A 14,747-nucleotide genomic window follows, 5' to 3' on the forward strand; every position below is an offset into this window, starting at 1 on the left:
TAACATACTTGATGATATATGATTGTTATCTTGTAGATTGATAACTACCATTATTTTGGTAATACACTAGGAATAATTGAGTATATCTAATTTTGAGCTTGCATTTATTTAACTACCAGCACCAACCCTTTACTAGTCAGATATTAAACTGACATTAATTTCTGCTAACATTTTACTTTTAACTTAACCCATTTTTTTAAAATATGTTCTAATAAAGATTAATATTTTTTAACTTATGTGACCTACTAGAGTCTTAGGAGTGCTACTATAGTATCCTTGTGTTCAATTCTCTATTGAATTTAAGTTAAATGTAACTGTAGATACTAAGCACCACACCACAATTAAATACTATAATTATAGGCCAATTTGCCCTAATTGTGAATGGTGAAAAGACTCTATTTACCTGTAGTGGTGCCATCAAACTTTTCTTTCATAAACATTATTACTTGCAGCTTACAGTGACATGAGACCCTGCAGTGTAAATAAGTCATCTGCCCCCCCATATAATATATCCTCTGTGTATAGTGCAGCAGGGGGTGCTGGTCTCTATGGCTATCACTTGCAGCTTACAGTGACATGATACCCTGCATTCTAAATAAGTAATCTGCCCCCCCCCCCATATAATATATCCTCTGTGTATAGTGCTGCAGGGGGTGCTGGTCTCTATGGCTATCACATGCAGCTTACAGTGACATGAGACCCTGCATTGTAAATAAGGGTCATCTGCCCCCCCCATATAATATATCCTCTGTGTATAGTGCCAGTCTCCAGCTACTACACACAAGCTCTGCAGGGAATGTCTGCCAAGTGCCAGCCTCCAGCTACTACACACAAGTTCTCTAGGAGGGAGTGTCTGCCGAGGCCAGCCAAGTGCCAGTCTCCAGCTACTTCACACAAGCTCTGTAGGGAGTGTCTGGCAAGTGCCAGCCTTCAGCTACTACACACAAGTTCTCCAGGAGTGTCTGCCAAGTGCCAGCCTCCAGCTACTACACACAAGTTCTGCAGGGAGTGTCTGCCAAGTGCCAGCCTCCAGCTACTGTATCCAAGCTCTACAGGGAGGGTCTTCCAAGTGCCAATATCCAGCTATTGTACTCAAACTCTGCAGTGGGTGTCAACACAGCTTCTGTATCCTGTTCTAGTCTTCTGTCTCAAGTGGGCATTCCAGTCTTGACCTTAGAGTGGGCATTCCTGTACTTGGCCATATCGTGGGACCTCAGCTAGATGACCAAGCAGGGAGCAGTGCAAGGGAAGGGTGCACTGGGCTGTATATCTCATGCATGATTGTATTATGTCTGTAATAACCAACACACAGATTTTATAGCTGTTTAACACAAGATTATGTGTCACTTATATGAGTTTTTGTCCCATTCCCTGTAGAGTTATATAAATTATTACCTAGAGTCCTGAGGGTCTGGTAATTCTCCATCATCACATCCTTATAAAGCTCTTTTTGTTCTTTAGATAAACAGCCCCACTCATCCTCCGTGAAATAAACTGCAACGTCATCAAACTCCATTTGATTCTTAAAATAATAAAACAAAATTAACAAAACCATAAAGGAGGAATTTAACTTGCAAAGTGTAAACACAGACTAATCTGACTGACAATAATCATGAACAAGGCAAGAGCTCAGCCAGTGACCATGAACAGACCATATAGTAAGTGTGCTCACTCCCCCCCCCCCTGGGGTTGTGCTGTGTGTGTGTTGTATAAAGGCCATTATCAAACCCAGAGCTCAGCCAGTGACCATGAACAGACCAAATAGTCAGTGTGCTCACTGCTCTTGGGGTTGTGCTGTGTGTGTTGTATAAAGGTCATGAACAAACCAAGAGCTCAGCCAGTGACCATGAACAGAATATAAGGTCAGTGCGTGTGTGTGTGTGTGTTGTATAAAGGCCATGAACAAACCCAGAGCTCAGTTATTGACCATGAAAGATCATAAGGTCAGTGTGCTCACTCCCCCTGGGGTTGTGCTGTGTGTGTTCTACAAAGACCATAAACAAACCCAGAGCTCAAATAGTGACCATTTACAGACCATATAGTAAGTGTGCTCACTCCCCCCCTGGGGTTGTGCTGTGTTGCATAAAGGCCATTATCAAACCCAGAGCTCGGCCAGTGACCATGAACAGAATATAAGGTCAGTATGCTCACTCCCCCTGGGGTTGTGCTGTGTGTGTGTTGCATAAAAGGCAATTATCAAACCCAGAGCTCGGCCAGTGACCATGAACAGAATATAAGGTCAGTATGCTCACTCCCCCTGGGGTTGTGCTGTGTGTGTGTTGTATAAAGGCCATGAACAAACCCAGAGCTCAGCTATTGACCATTAACAGATCTTAAGGTCAGTGTGCTGACTCCCCCTGGGATTATGCTGTGTTGTATAAAGACCATGAACAAACAAAGAGTTTAGCCAGTGAATATTAACATATCATATGGTCAGTGTGCTCACTCCCCCTGGGGTTGTGCTGTGCGTGTTGTATAAAGGCCATGAACAAACCCAGAGCTCAGCCAGTGACCGTGAACAGACCATATGGTCAGTGTGCTCAATCCCCCTTGGGGTTGTGCTGTGTGTTGAATAAAGGACATTAACAAACCCAGAGCTCGGCCAGTGACCATGAACAGACCATAAGGTCAGTATGCTCACTCCGCCTGGGGTTGTGCTGTGTGTGTTGCACAAAGACCATGAACAAACCCAGAGTTCAAATAGTGACCATTTACAGAGTGTGTTGTATAAAGGCCATGGACAAACCTAGAGCTCAGCCAGTGACCATGAACAGACAACATGGTCAGTGTGCTCACTCCCCCTGGGGTTGTGCTGTGTGTGTTGTATAAAGGCCATGAACAAACCCAGAGCTCAGTTATTGACCATTAACAGACCATATGGTCAGTGTGCTTACTCCCCCTGGGGTTGTGCTGTGTTGTATAAAGACCATGAACAAACCCAGAGCTCAGCCAGTGACCATGAACAGACCATATGGTCATTGTGCTCAATCCCCCTTTGGGTTGTGCTGTGTGTGTGTGTGTGTGTTGTATACAGGCCATGAACAAACCCAGAGTTCGGCCAGTGACTATGAACAGACCATAAGATCAGTGTGCTCACTCCCCTGAGGTTGTGCTGTGTGTGTGTTGTATAAAGGCCATGATCAAACCCAGAGCTCGGCCAGTGACCATGAACAGACCATATGGTCAGTGTGCTTACTCCCCCTGGGGTTGTGCGGTGTGTTGTATAAAGGCCATAGACAAACCAAGAGCTCAGCCAGTGACCATGGACAGAATATAAGGTCAGTGTGCTCACTCCCCCTGGGGCTGTGCTGTGTGTGTGTTGTATAAAGGCCATGAACAAACCCAGAGCTCGGCCAGTGACCATGAACAGACCATATGGTCAGTGTGCTTACTCCCCCTGGGGTTGTGCTGTGTGTGTTTGTGTGTGTTGCACAAAGACCATGAACAAACCCAGAGTTCAAATAGTGACCATTTACAGACCATATAGTAAGTGTGCTCACTCCCCCCCCTGGGGTTGTGGTGTGTGTGTGTGTTGTATAAAGGCCATGGACAAACCCAGAGCTCAGCCAGTGATCATGAACAGACCACATGGTCAGTGTGATCACTCCCCCTGGGGTTGTGCTGTGTGTGTGTTGCACAAAGGCCATTATCAAACCCAGAGCTCGGCGAGTGACCATGAAAAGAATAGAAGGTCAGTATGCTCACTCCCCCTGGGGTTGTGCTGTGTGTGTGTGTTGTATAAAGGCCATGAACAAACCCAGAGCTCAGCTATTGACCATTAACAGATCATAAGGTCAGTGTGCTCACTCCCCCTGGGGTTGTGCTGTGTTGTATAAAGACCATGAACAAACCCAGAGCTCAGCCAGTGACCATGAACAGACCACATGGTCAGTGTGATCACTCCCCCTGGGGTTGTGCTGTGTGTGTGTTGCACAAAGGCCATTATCAAACCCAGAGCTCGGCGAGTGACCATGAAAAGAATAGAAGGTCAGTATGCTCACTCCCCCTGGGGTTGTGCTGTGTGTGTGTGTTGTATAAAGGCCATGAACAAACCCAGAGCTCAGCTATTGACCATTAACAGATCATAAGGTCAGTGTGCTCACTCCCCCTGGGGTTGTGCTGTGTTGTATAAAGACCATGAACAAACCCAGAGCTCAGCCAGTGACCATGAACAGACCATATGGTCAGTGTGCTCAATCTCCCTTGGGGTTGTGCTGTGTGTGTGTTGTATACAGGCCATGAACAAACCCAGAGCTCAGCCAGTGATTATGAACAGACCATAAGGTCAGTGTGCTCACTCCCCTGAGGTTGTGCTGTGTGTGTGTTGTATAAAGGCCATGATCAAACCCAGAGCTCAGCCAGTGACTATGAACAGACCATATGGTCAGTGTGCTCAATCCCCCTTGGGGTTGTGCTGAGTGTTGTATAAAGGACATGAACAAACCAAGAGCTCAGCCAGTGACCATGAACAGAATATAAGGTCAGTGTGCTCACTCCCCCTAGGGTTGTGCTGTGTGTGTGTTGTATAAAGGCCATGATCAAACCCAGAGCTCCGCCAGTGACTATGAACAGAACATATGGTCAGTGTGCTCAATCCCCCTTGGGGTTGTGCTGTGTGTTGTATAAAGGAAATTAACAAACCCAGAGCTCGGCCGGTGACCATGAACAGACCACATGGTCAGTGTGCTCACTCCTCCTGGGGTTATGCTGTGTGTGTTGTATAAAGACCATGAATAAACCCAGAGCTCGGCCAGTGAATATGAACAGATCATATGGTCAGTGTGCTCACTCTCCCTGGGGTTTGTGCTGTGTGTGTTATATAAAGACCATGAACAAACCCTGAGAACAGCAAGTGACCATGAACAGACCATATAGTCAATATGCTCACTCTCCATGGGGTTGTGCTGTATAAAGGCCATGAACAAAGCCAGAGCTCAGCCAGTGACCATGAACAGACCATATGGTCAGTGTGCTCAATCCGCCTTGGGGTTGTGCTCTGTGTGTGTGTTGTATAAAGGCCATGAACAAACCCAGAGCTCAGCTAGTGACAATGAACAGACCATATGGACAGTGTGCTCAATCCCCACTTGGTGCTGTGCTGTGTGTGTTGTATAAAGGAAATGAACAAACCCAGAACTCGGCCAGTGACCATGAACAGACCATATAGTCAGTGTGCTCATTATCCCCCTGGGGTTGTGCGGTGCGTGTGTGTTATAAAGGCCATGATCAAACCCAGAGCTCAGCTGGTGAACATCAACAGACATATGGTCAGTGTGCTCACTCCTCCTGGGGTTATGCTGTGTGTGTTGTATAAATGCCATGAACAAACCCAGAGCTCGGCCACTGAACATGAACAGACCATAAAGTCAGTGTGCTCACTCCCCCTGGGGTTGTGCTGTGTGTTGTATAAAGACCATGAACAAACCCAGAACTCAGCCAGTGAATATGAACATATCATATGGTCAGTGTGCTCATTCCCCCTGGAGTTGTGCTGTGTGTGTTGTATAAAGTCCATGATCGAACCCAGAGCTCAGCCAGCGACTATGAACAGACCATATGGTCAGTGTACTCAATCCCCCTTGGGGTTGTGCTGTATAAAGAAAATTAACAAACCCAGAGCTCGGCCAGTGACCATGAACAGACCATATGGTCAGAGTGCTCACTCCCCCTGGGGTTATGCTGTGTGTGTTGTATAAAGACCATGAATAAACCCAGAGCTCGGCCAGTGACCATGAACAGACCATATGGTCAGTGTGCTCATTCCCCCTGGGGTTGTGATGTGTGTTTGTTGTATAAAGACCATGAACAAACCCAGAGACCATGAACAGACTACATGGTCAGTGTGCTCACTCCCCTTGGGGTTGTGCTGTGTATGTGTTGTATAAAGGCCACTCAGCACCAGACGTCACACACAGCAGCAGTTAAGTGACAATATGACTAATCGTCCTCACCTCCTCTGAGGTTTGGTTCTTCTCAGTCTTCTTCTTGTTGGTGACAGTTGAATCAGCCCCAATACTCCAATAAATGGTTGTGGTCCTTTAGTGACGTGTGCAACACTGAGTAATAGGTACTCACCTTGTCACTCACAGTAACAATGACCTATAACTAGAGAGGAGAGTGTAAATAATACATATTAATGTACAGATCTGTGTCTATGTCACGCAAACTTCACTGACAATGAAACCATTATAGTTAATTACTACATATTTGGTTAGATAATTAGGCCTCTTCAAATTGTATTGCTTTCTTTTTGATGACAATGATAAAATTATGTGACCAATATTATTTGTTTTACTAAAAGCTTTAAATATTGTGATGGTAAAGACTTAAAGGGGCAGTCAACACCAGAATTTTTGCTGTTTTAAAAGAAAGATAATCCCTTTATTATTCATTTCCAAGTTTTGCATAACCAACACTGTTATAGAAATACACGTTTTTACCTCTGTAATTACCTTGTATCTAACCCTCTGCAGACTGCCCCCTCTTGTTTCAGTTCTTTTGACAGACTTTGATTTTAGCCAATCAGTGCTCACTCCTAGGTAAATTCCCGTGCATAAGCTCAATGTTATCTATACAAAACACATGAACTAATGCTCTCTAGTGGTCAAAATGCATTCAGATTAGAGGCAGTCTTTAATGTCTAACAGCTAGATTACCAGTTTTGTGTTATGAGTGAAAAAGCATTGTTATGCTTCATAACGATGCTTTTTTCCTAACACCGCTATTACAAGTCTTGCAGGTATAGGTGTACCGCACACCTTTTTGGCCGTCACGCAACGTCAGTACCGCATTTTTAAAAAAGTCCTTTTTCAATAGGACTCCCATAGCGCCGGTATTACAAGTTTGCCTGGGAGGCCAAAAATTGAGCGGTACAGCCTATAACCGCAAGATTCATACTGCCATCTAAAGTCAGAATTTTACGTTACAAAGCTGTAGTATAAAACTTATAACTAAAGTGTTAAAAAGTACACTAACAACCATAAACTACCTATTAACCCCTAAAACGAGGCCCTCCCGCATTGCAAACAGTATAATAAATTAATTAACCCCTAACCTGCCGCTCCGGACATCGCCGCCACTTAAAAAACGTATTAACCCCTATTCCGCTGCTTCCCGACATCGTCGCCACTATAATAAATGTATTAACCCCTAAACCGCCGCCCTCCCACATCGCAAACACTTTTTAAATATTATTGACCCCTAATCTGCCATCTGCCCACACCGCCGCTATAATAAACCTATTAACCCCTAAACCGCCGCCCTCCGGTATCACTACATAAATAAATTAACACCTAAACCTAACCCTAACGTAACCTTAAGCCTAACCCTAACACCCCCTAACTTAAATATTTAACAAATATAATTAAAGATCCACATACAATTTACGAAGTCCGGACATCCATCCTCATCGAAGCGGGCAGAAGTCATTATCGAAGCGGGCAGAAGTCTACATCCAGACGGCATCTTCTATCTTCATCCATTCAGCGCGGGTCCATCTTTAAGACATCCGGTGCGGAGCATCCTCTTCTTCCGATGGTCGCTGAAGAATGAAGTTTCCCTTTAAGTGACGTCATCCAAAATGGCGTCCCTTAGAATTCTATCAGCCAATCGGAAATGTATCAGCCAATAGGAATTAAAGGTGAAAAAATCCTATTGGCTGTTGCAATCCGCCAATAGGATTGAGCTCGCATTCTATTGGCTATTCCAATCAGCCAATAGAATGCAAGCTCAATCATATTGGCTGATTGGATCAGCCAATAGGATTATTTCACCTTTAATTCCTATTGGCTGATAGAATTCAGCCAATCGGAATGTAAGGGACGCCATCTTGGATTAAGTCACTTAAAGGGAAACTTCATTCTTCAGCGACCATCGGAAGAAGAGGATCCTCCGCACCGGATGTCTTGAAGATGGAACCGCTCCATGCCGGATGGATGAAGATAGAAGATGCTGTCTGGATGAAGACTTCTTGCCGCTTCGATGAGGACTTCTGCCCGCTTGGATGAGGATGGATGTCCGGACTTCGAAAACTCTAAGTGGATCTTCAGGGGGTTAGTGTTAAGTTTTTTTAAGGGTTTTTTGGGTGGGTTTTATTTTTAGCTTAGGGTTTGGGCACTTCGTAAAAGAGCCGATTGCCCTTTTCAGGGCATGGCAAAAGATCTAAATGCCCTTTTAATGCCCATCCAAATGCCCTTTTCAGGGCAATGGTTAGCTTAGGTTTATTTAGATAGGATTTTATTTGGGGGATTTGGTTGGGTGGGTGGTGGGTTGTTTGTATTTTTTTTTTTACAGGTAAAAGAGCCGATTTCTTTAGGGCAATGCCCCGCAAAAGGCCATTTTAAGGGCTATTGGCAGTTTAGTGTAGGCTAGGGTTTTTTTATTTTTTTTTGGGGGGGGGACTTTTTATTTTGATAGGGCTATTAGATTAGGAGTAATTCGTTTTTATTTTGAAAATTTTGTTTTTTATTTTTTGTAATTTAGATAATTGTATTTTATTAATTTAATTTATTGTAATGTTAGGTTTTAGTGTAAGGCAGGTTAGGTTTTATTTTACAGGTAACTTTGTATTTATTTTAACTTGGTAGTTATTAAATAGTTAATAACTATTTACTAACTAGTCTACCTAGTTAAAATAAATACAGACTTACCAAGCTAGCTACAATGTAACTATTAGTTATATTGTAGCTATCTTATTTTTTATTTTATAGGTAAATATTTAGTTTTAAATAGGAATTATTTAGGTAATAATTGTATTGTAAGTTTTATTTATATTTATTTTAATTATATTTAAGTTAGAGGGGGTTAGGGTTAGATTTAGGGGTTAATATATTTATGTAGTGTTAGTGATGTGGAAGGCCAGAGGTTTAGGGGTTAATAACTTTAGTATAGTGAGGGCGTCATTGGAGGTGGCAGATAAGGGATTAATAACTAATGTAGGTGGCGGTGATATCGGGAACGGCAGATTAGCGGTTAATACTGTAGTTATATTTAGATGGTGACGATGTTAGGGGCAGCAGATTAGTGGTGTTTAGACATGGTTTTTATGTTAGGGTGTTAGGTTTAAACATAACTTTTTCTTTCCCCATATACATCAACGGGGTTGCGTTACGGAGCTTTTGTTTCCGCGATCGCAGGCTTTTTTTAGCCGACTCTCCCCATTGATGTCTATGGGGAAATCGTGCACGAGCACGTCAAAACACTGCTTGTATTTGGGTGAGGTATGGAGCTCAACGCAACCATATCGCCCGCGCAAGCTGGGTTTTACAAAACCTGTAATAGCAGCGCTATAGGGAGGTTAAATACTGCCGCTTTTGTAGCGGTCTTTAATTTCCCTATAGCGCTCAAAACTAGCTTTCAACTAAGAATACCAAGAGAACAAAGCAAAATTTGTGATAAAAGTAAATTAGAGAGGAGGCGGAGCGTGCGGTCTCCTAAGATGGCCGCAACAAGCTAAAGCTCTTACGACGGACCGGGAATTATACAAAATATAACTATTCTCTTCAGCATTGTTGAGATCCTAAAGGTGCAGTTGGCTGGGGGAGATAACCTGGATCACAAAGATATCACTTAGTATGGCATTTTCTACCCCCTCGGAGTACTGCCATAAGATCTGATGGTCAGCACCGAAGGAGGCCTATAAGCCGCAAAGAGCTGCATGGGAACTACACCACCACAAGGCAGGGTGAAACCCTGGTTACGTAGCAGATCGGAGAGAAGTCCGGGTGATATCTGCCTAAAGCCCTTAACGCTTTGTTGAGCGAACTCCAGCCAGCTCAAACCCTAACTCAAGACGGCTTGCAAATGTTCCGGAGAACCAAAACATCGCCGAGAAGGGTAAGAGAAACCATCTAATGATAAAAATGTTACGACATTGCCAACCACCAGCACCTATCTTACTCCAGTAAGGAGACAGAAGCAAACCCACTAATACTTATACGTGATATGCAAAGAATTATGTGTAATTTTGACAGTAGATACCAAGGAACGGTTGTATCTCACTGTTAGACTACAGAGAACCGTAACTGAACTGTAAGACCAAAGAAAAATTTTTATTACTTGAAAAAAGGGGCCTCCTAATACCTGTTTTTAACTTTTATTATGCAAGATACTCATAAATGATACCGCAAGCCTATTATAACCCCAGCACAGAGAATCTGTCCATTGTTTAAAGTGAGACATTAATTCAGACATCCTTGTATGAGCTGTGACGCAGTTACACAGAACCGAAAGTAGATTTAACCCTGAACGATCAGCGCAAATTTTTATTACTTGAAAAAAAGGGCCTCCTAATACCTGTTTTGCTTTAACTTTTATTATGCAAGATACTCATAAATGACACCGCAAGCCTATTATAACCCCAGCACAGAGAATCTGTCCATTGTTTAAAGTGAGACATTAATTCAGACATCCTTGTATGAGCTGTGACGCAGTTACACAGAACCGAAAGTAGATTTAACCCTGAACGATCAGCGCATCACTGCTACAGAGTCTGAAACTTGATTAATCCAACATCATAAAGTGTTCAGATTACCTTGGATTCCTTGTTATAACAGCGAACTTTATACACCTTCCCCAATTAGCCTCTCACAAACTCATAATTTAGGACAACAGACCAAGAGATCGAGCAGTACTTATGTTATCTTGCTGCATTCCAACACCTACACTTCTAGAATAGGCATTTCATCGTTCAACACAACAGAAGAAAATTGGGGGCCTCATCTGGATTTTTGGGTCTGTTAATTGAAGAACTCCCTAACAATACAATAAATACAGCCTATTCCCCCCCCCCTTTTCCTGCTGTCCCGTGTGTCAGTGGGTCATATCCACCTTCCCTTGTCCGTGATCGCTCTGTGTGAGCAAAGCCCCGGGTGGATAGAGCTCATTCAATACGCAGCTAAGTCACCTCTGCCATACCACCATACAACCATATCATAATGTCACAGAGAAGGGCAGGAAAAGCAGACAAACATCCAAAAACACCCCAGAAATCCCAGGAGGCAGTGAATGCCTTTTTTAAACAGGCTGAAAAGCACAAAAATAAAATCGAATCCTCCCTTCTACACCCTCCAGTCTTAGAAGAAAAAATGGATGATTCTGAGGATTCTAGAAGCACGACGCCAGAAGTCACTGATTCAATAGATGAACCACCTATCACCTACAGAGCCATGGAGGCGCTAATAGATCAAGTTAAAACGTGCATCAAAAATGAATGCGCCGATTTAAAAAAAGATATAACAGATCTCAGTCGCAGAGTCGATTCACTAGAGGAACATGAGTTTGTTTTCTCCCAGAAAATGGCAGATCTCTCTTCTAAGGTATCACATCAACATCATAATTATGCAGATCTGGAAGAAAAACTGGATGAACTCGAAAATCGCACCAGACGAAACAATTTACGATTTCGAGGGATCCCTGAAACAGTGCAAAACAATGAAATAAAAGAATTTCTAAGGGGGTTATTCTCAGAAATGTCTAACGGTGAGGAGGGCACAACGCTAACAGATGTGGCTCTAGACAGAGCGCACAGGGCCCTTCGCCCAAAACCTGATGCGGAATCGCCACCAAGGGACATCATTGTCAGATTTCAAAGTTACCCACAAAGGGAAGAGATCTACAATCTGGCTAGAAAGAAACAAGCAGTGATGTACCAAGGAAGCAGAATACAGATCTTCCAGGACCTTTCCCCGAGGACTTTGCAAAAACGGAGAGACTTTTCAATCTTAACCCTTCATTTACGACGACTAAACATTCCATATAGATGGGGTTTCCCCACCTCTGTGATCGTCTCGAGAAACGGCAATAGACTTGAATGCAGATCCATATCTGATATTGGCAAATTCTGTACTACAGCAGGAATACCCACACCCACACCAGACGCTGAACTGTCCTCTCATGATGCTCTGCCAGATCATTTGGCCCCAAAACAGCAGAGGAAAGCATGGTCTATTAACACCAGCACTCAACTTAAAAGGAAACAAGCTAGTACAGTGGACACAGACTCTATACAACCAGGTTGAACTAGATATATTGCTTTGTTTATTGAAGATCATTGTCTATTATGCATGCCCTAGTATATGTTCAAGCTTATTTCTCAGGCTGATGAGTTAACATCAGGAATTTTTACAATAGTATGAAGAAATATTGAGTGAAGATAATACTGACGAAGCTGGGCAAGTATATTATTTATCACGTTCTATGGTTTTAGTTAATGGTTTAGTTAACATGATCGAATGTTAAATACATACAGGGTTCGTACTTTAATTGCTTATTGTATATTACATGTATTAGGCACGCCTTAATTGTTTAGGTTATATCACATTGTTTATGTCTCAATGCAGTACCTACTATATGGGACTTAAATAGTACATAAGGGCTCCTGAAAGACAATGAGATGTTTTACCCATAGTGTTACCTCCAAAATAACTGACCCTAATACAGATAAATCTATAATACAACACAGTAATCGGTGCGAAAAGGGGTCGAGGGGCATGGTAAGTCACTGACCCAGAGTAAGTAAACAGATAGCTCAGTCAGATATTTTTCGTTTGGTAAACTAACAGCTCACTGATACCAAATGAGCGAGGACAGGAGCTTACACAAGTAACAAGGAGGTTCGCTCTAAAGATTGATTTATAATGTTGTTAATGTTCATAGGACAGATTACACAGAGGTGTCTCAGATTAACCCCTTAATGACCGCAGCACTTTTCCATTTTCTGTCCGTTTGGGACCAAGGCTATTTTTACATTTTTGAGGTGTTTGTGTTTAGCTGTAATTTTCCTCTTACTCATTTACTGTACCCACACATATTATATACCGTTTTTATCGCCATTAAATGGACTTTCTAAAGATACCATTATTTTCATCATATCTTATAATTTACTATAAAAAAAATTATAAAATATGAGGAAAAAATGGAAAAAAAACACACTTTTTCTAACTTTGACCCCCAAAATCTGTTACACATCTACAACCACCAAAAAACACCCATGCTAAATAGTTTCTAAATTTTGTCCTGAGTTTAGAAATACCCAATGTTTACATGTTCTTTGCTTTTTTTGCAAGTTATAGGGCCATAAATACAAGTAGCACTTTGCTATTTCAAAACCACTTTTTTTCAAAATTAGCGCTAGTTACATTGGAACACTAATATCTTTCAGGAATCCCTGAATATCCATTGACATGTATATATTTTTTTTTAGAAGACATCCCAAAGTATTGATCTAGGCCCATTTTGGTATATTTCATGCCACCATTTCACCGCCAAATGCGATCAAATAAAGAAAATTGTTCACTTTTTCACAATTTTTTTCACAAACTTTAGGTTTCTCACTGAAATTATTTACAAACAACTTATGTAATTATAGCATAAATGGTTGTAAATGCTTCTCTGGGATACCCTTTGTTCAGAAATAGCAGACATATATGGCTTTGGCTTTGCTTTTTGGTAATTAGAAGGCTGCTAAATGCCACTGCGCACAATACGTGTATTATGCCCAGCAGTGAAGGGGTTAATTAGGGAGCATGTAGGGAGCTTCTAGGGTTAATTTTAGCTTTAGTGTAGTGTAGTAGACAACCCCAAGTATTGATCTAGGCCCATTTTGGTATATTTCATGCCACCATTTCACCGCCAAATGCGATCAAATAAAAAAAAACGTTAATTTTTTCACAATTTTAGGTTTCTCACTGAAATTATTTACAAACAGCTTGTGCAATTATGGCACAAATGGTTGTAAATGCTTCTCTGGGATGTCCTTTGTTCAGAAATAGCAGACATATATGACTTTGGCGTTGCTTTTTGGTAATTAGAAAGTCGCTAAATGCTGCTGCGCATCACACGTGTATTATGGCTAGCAGTGAAGGGGTTAATTAGGTAGTTTGTAGGGAGCTTGCAGGGTTAATTTTAGCTTTAGTGTAGATATCAGCCTCCCACCTGACACATCCCACCCCCTGATCCCTCCCAAACAGCTCCCTTCCCTCCCCCACCCCACAATTGTCCCCGCCATCTTAAGTACTGGCAGAAAGTCTGCCAGTACTAAAATAAAAGTTTTTTTTTTGTTTTTTTCTAAAAGAAAAAAAAAAGCATATTTACATATGCTGTGTTTAGGATCCCCCCTTAGCCCCCAACCTCCCTGATCCCCCCAAAACAGCTCTCTAAGCCTCCCCCTCTGCCTTATTGGGGGCCATCTTGGGTACTGGCAGCTGTCTGCCAGTACCCAGTTTGCACACAAACAAATGTTTATTTTTTTATTTTTTTTTATTTTTTTTGCAGGGCACCCCACGGTCCCCCACGGACCAACCCCCACCACCTAAATGACTCCTAAGGTTTTTTTTTACATTCTAAGTCCCACTTTTATTTTGTTTTGGGACACATTTTTCTGTAGTGTAGCGGTTCCCACCCGCTCCCTCCCAGTGCACGCGCCCGCCCCCGCCCCCTCGTGCACGTGCGCGCGCCCGCGCGCGCCCCCGGACTCCCCCGCCCACGATCCCGCCCCCCTCCACATGACCAGGGCCATCGATGGCCGCCACCCACCTCCCACACCGGCTCCCACCCACCAACGATACCGGCCATCGATGTCCGGTGCAGAGAGGGCCACAGAGTGGCTCTCTCTGCATCGGATGGCCGTAGAAGGTTATTGCAGGATGCCTCCATATCGAGGCATCACTGCAATAACCGGAAAGCAGCTGGAAGCGAGCAGGATCGCTTCCAGCTGCTTTCCACACCGAGGACGTGCAGGGTACGTCCTC

The 14,747-nt window shown here is 42.9% G+C and overlaps 1 protein-coding gene across 1 annotated transcript in view; it reads right to left on the reverse strand.

Moving 5' to 3' along the window:
* The window catches only part of LOC128666687 (oocyte zinc finger protein XlCOF6.1-like), a 192,720-nt gene that overhangs the window by 143,379 nt on the left and 34,594 nt on the right, over window positions 1-14,747 (reverse strand). Inside the window, exons 2-3 of the mRNA XM_053721416.1 lie at window positions 5,952-6,105; window positions 1,396-1,522 (exon numbers count right to left, since the gene is read on the reverse strand). Of these exons, the coding sequence (XP_053577391.1) occupies window positions 1,396-1,516 (121 nt within the window). The 5' untranslated portion in view covers window positions 1,517-1,522; window positions 5,952-6,105. The remainder of the gene's footprint in view (window positions 1-1,395; window positions 1,523-5,951; window positions 6,106-14,747) is intronic.

Source organism: Bombina bombina, chromosome 7, assembly GCF_027579735.1.
Source record: "Bombina bombina isolate aBomBom1 chromosome 7, aBomBom1.pri, whole genome shotgun sequence".
NCBI lineage: Eukaryota > Metazoa > Chordata > Amphibia > Anura > Bombinatoridae > Bombina > Bombina bombina.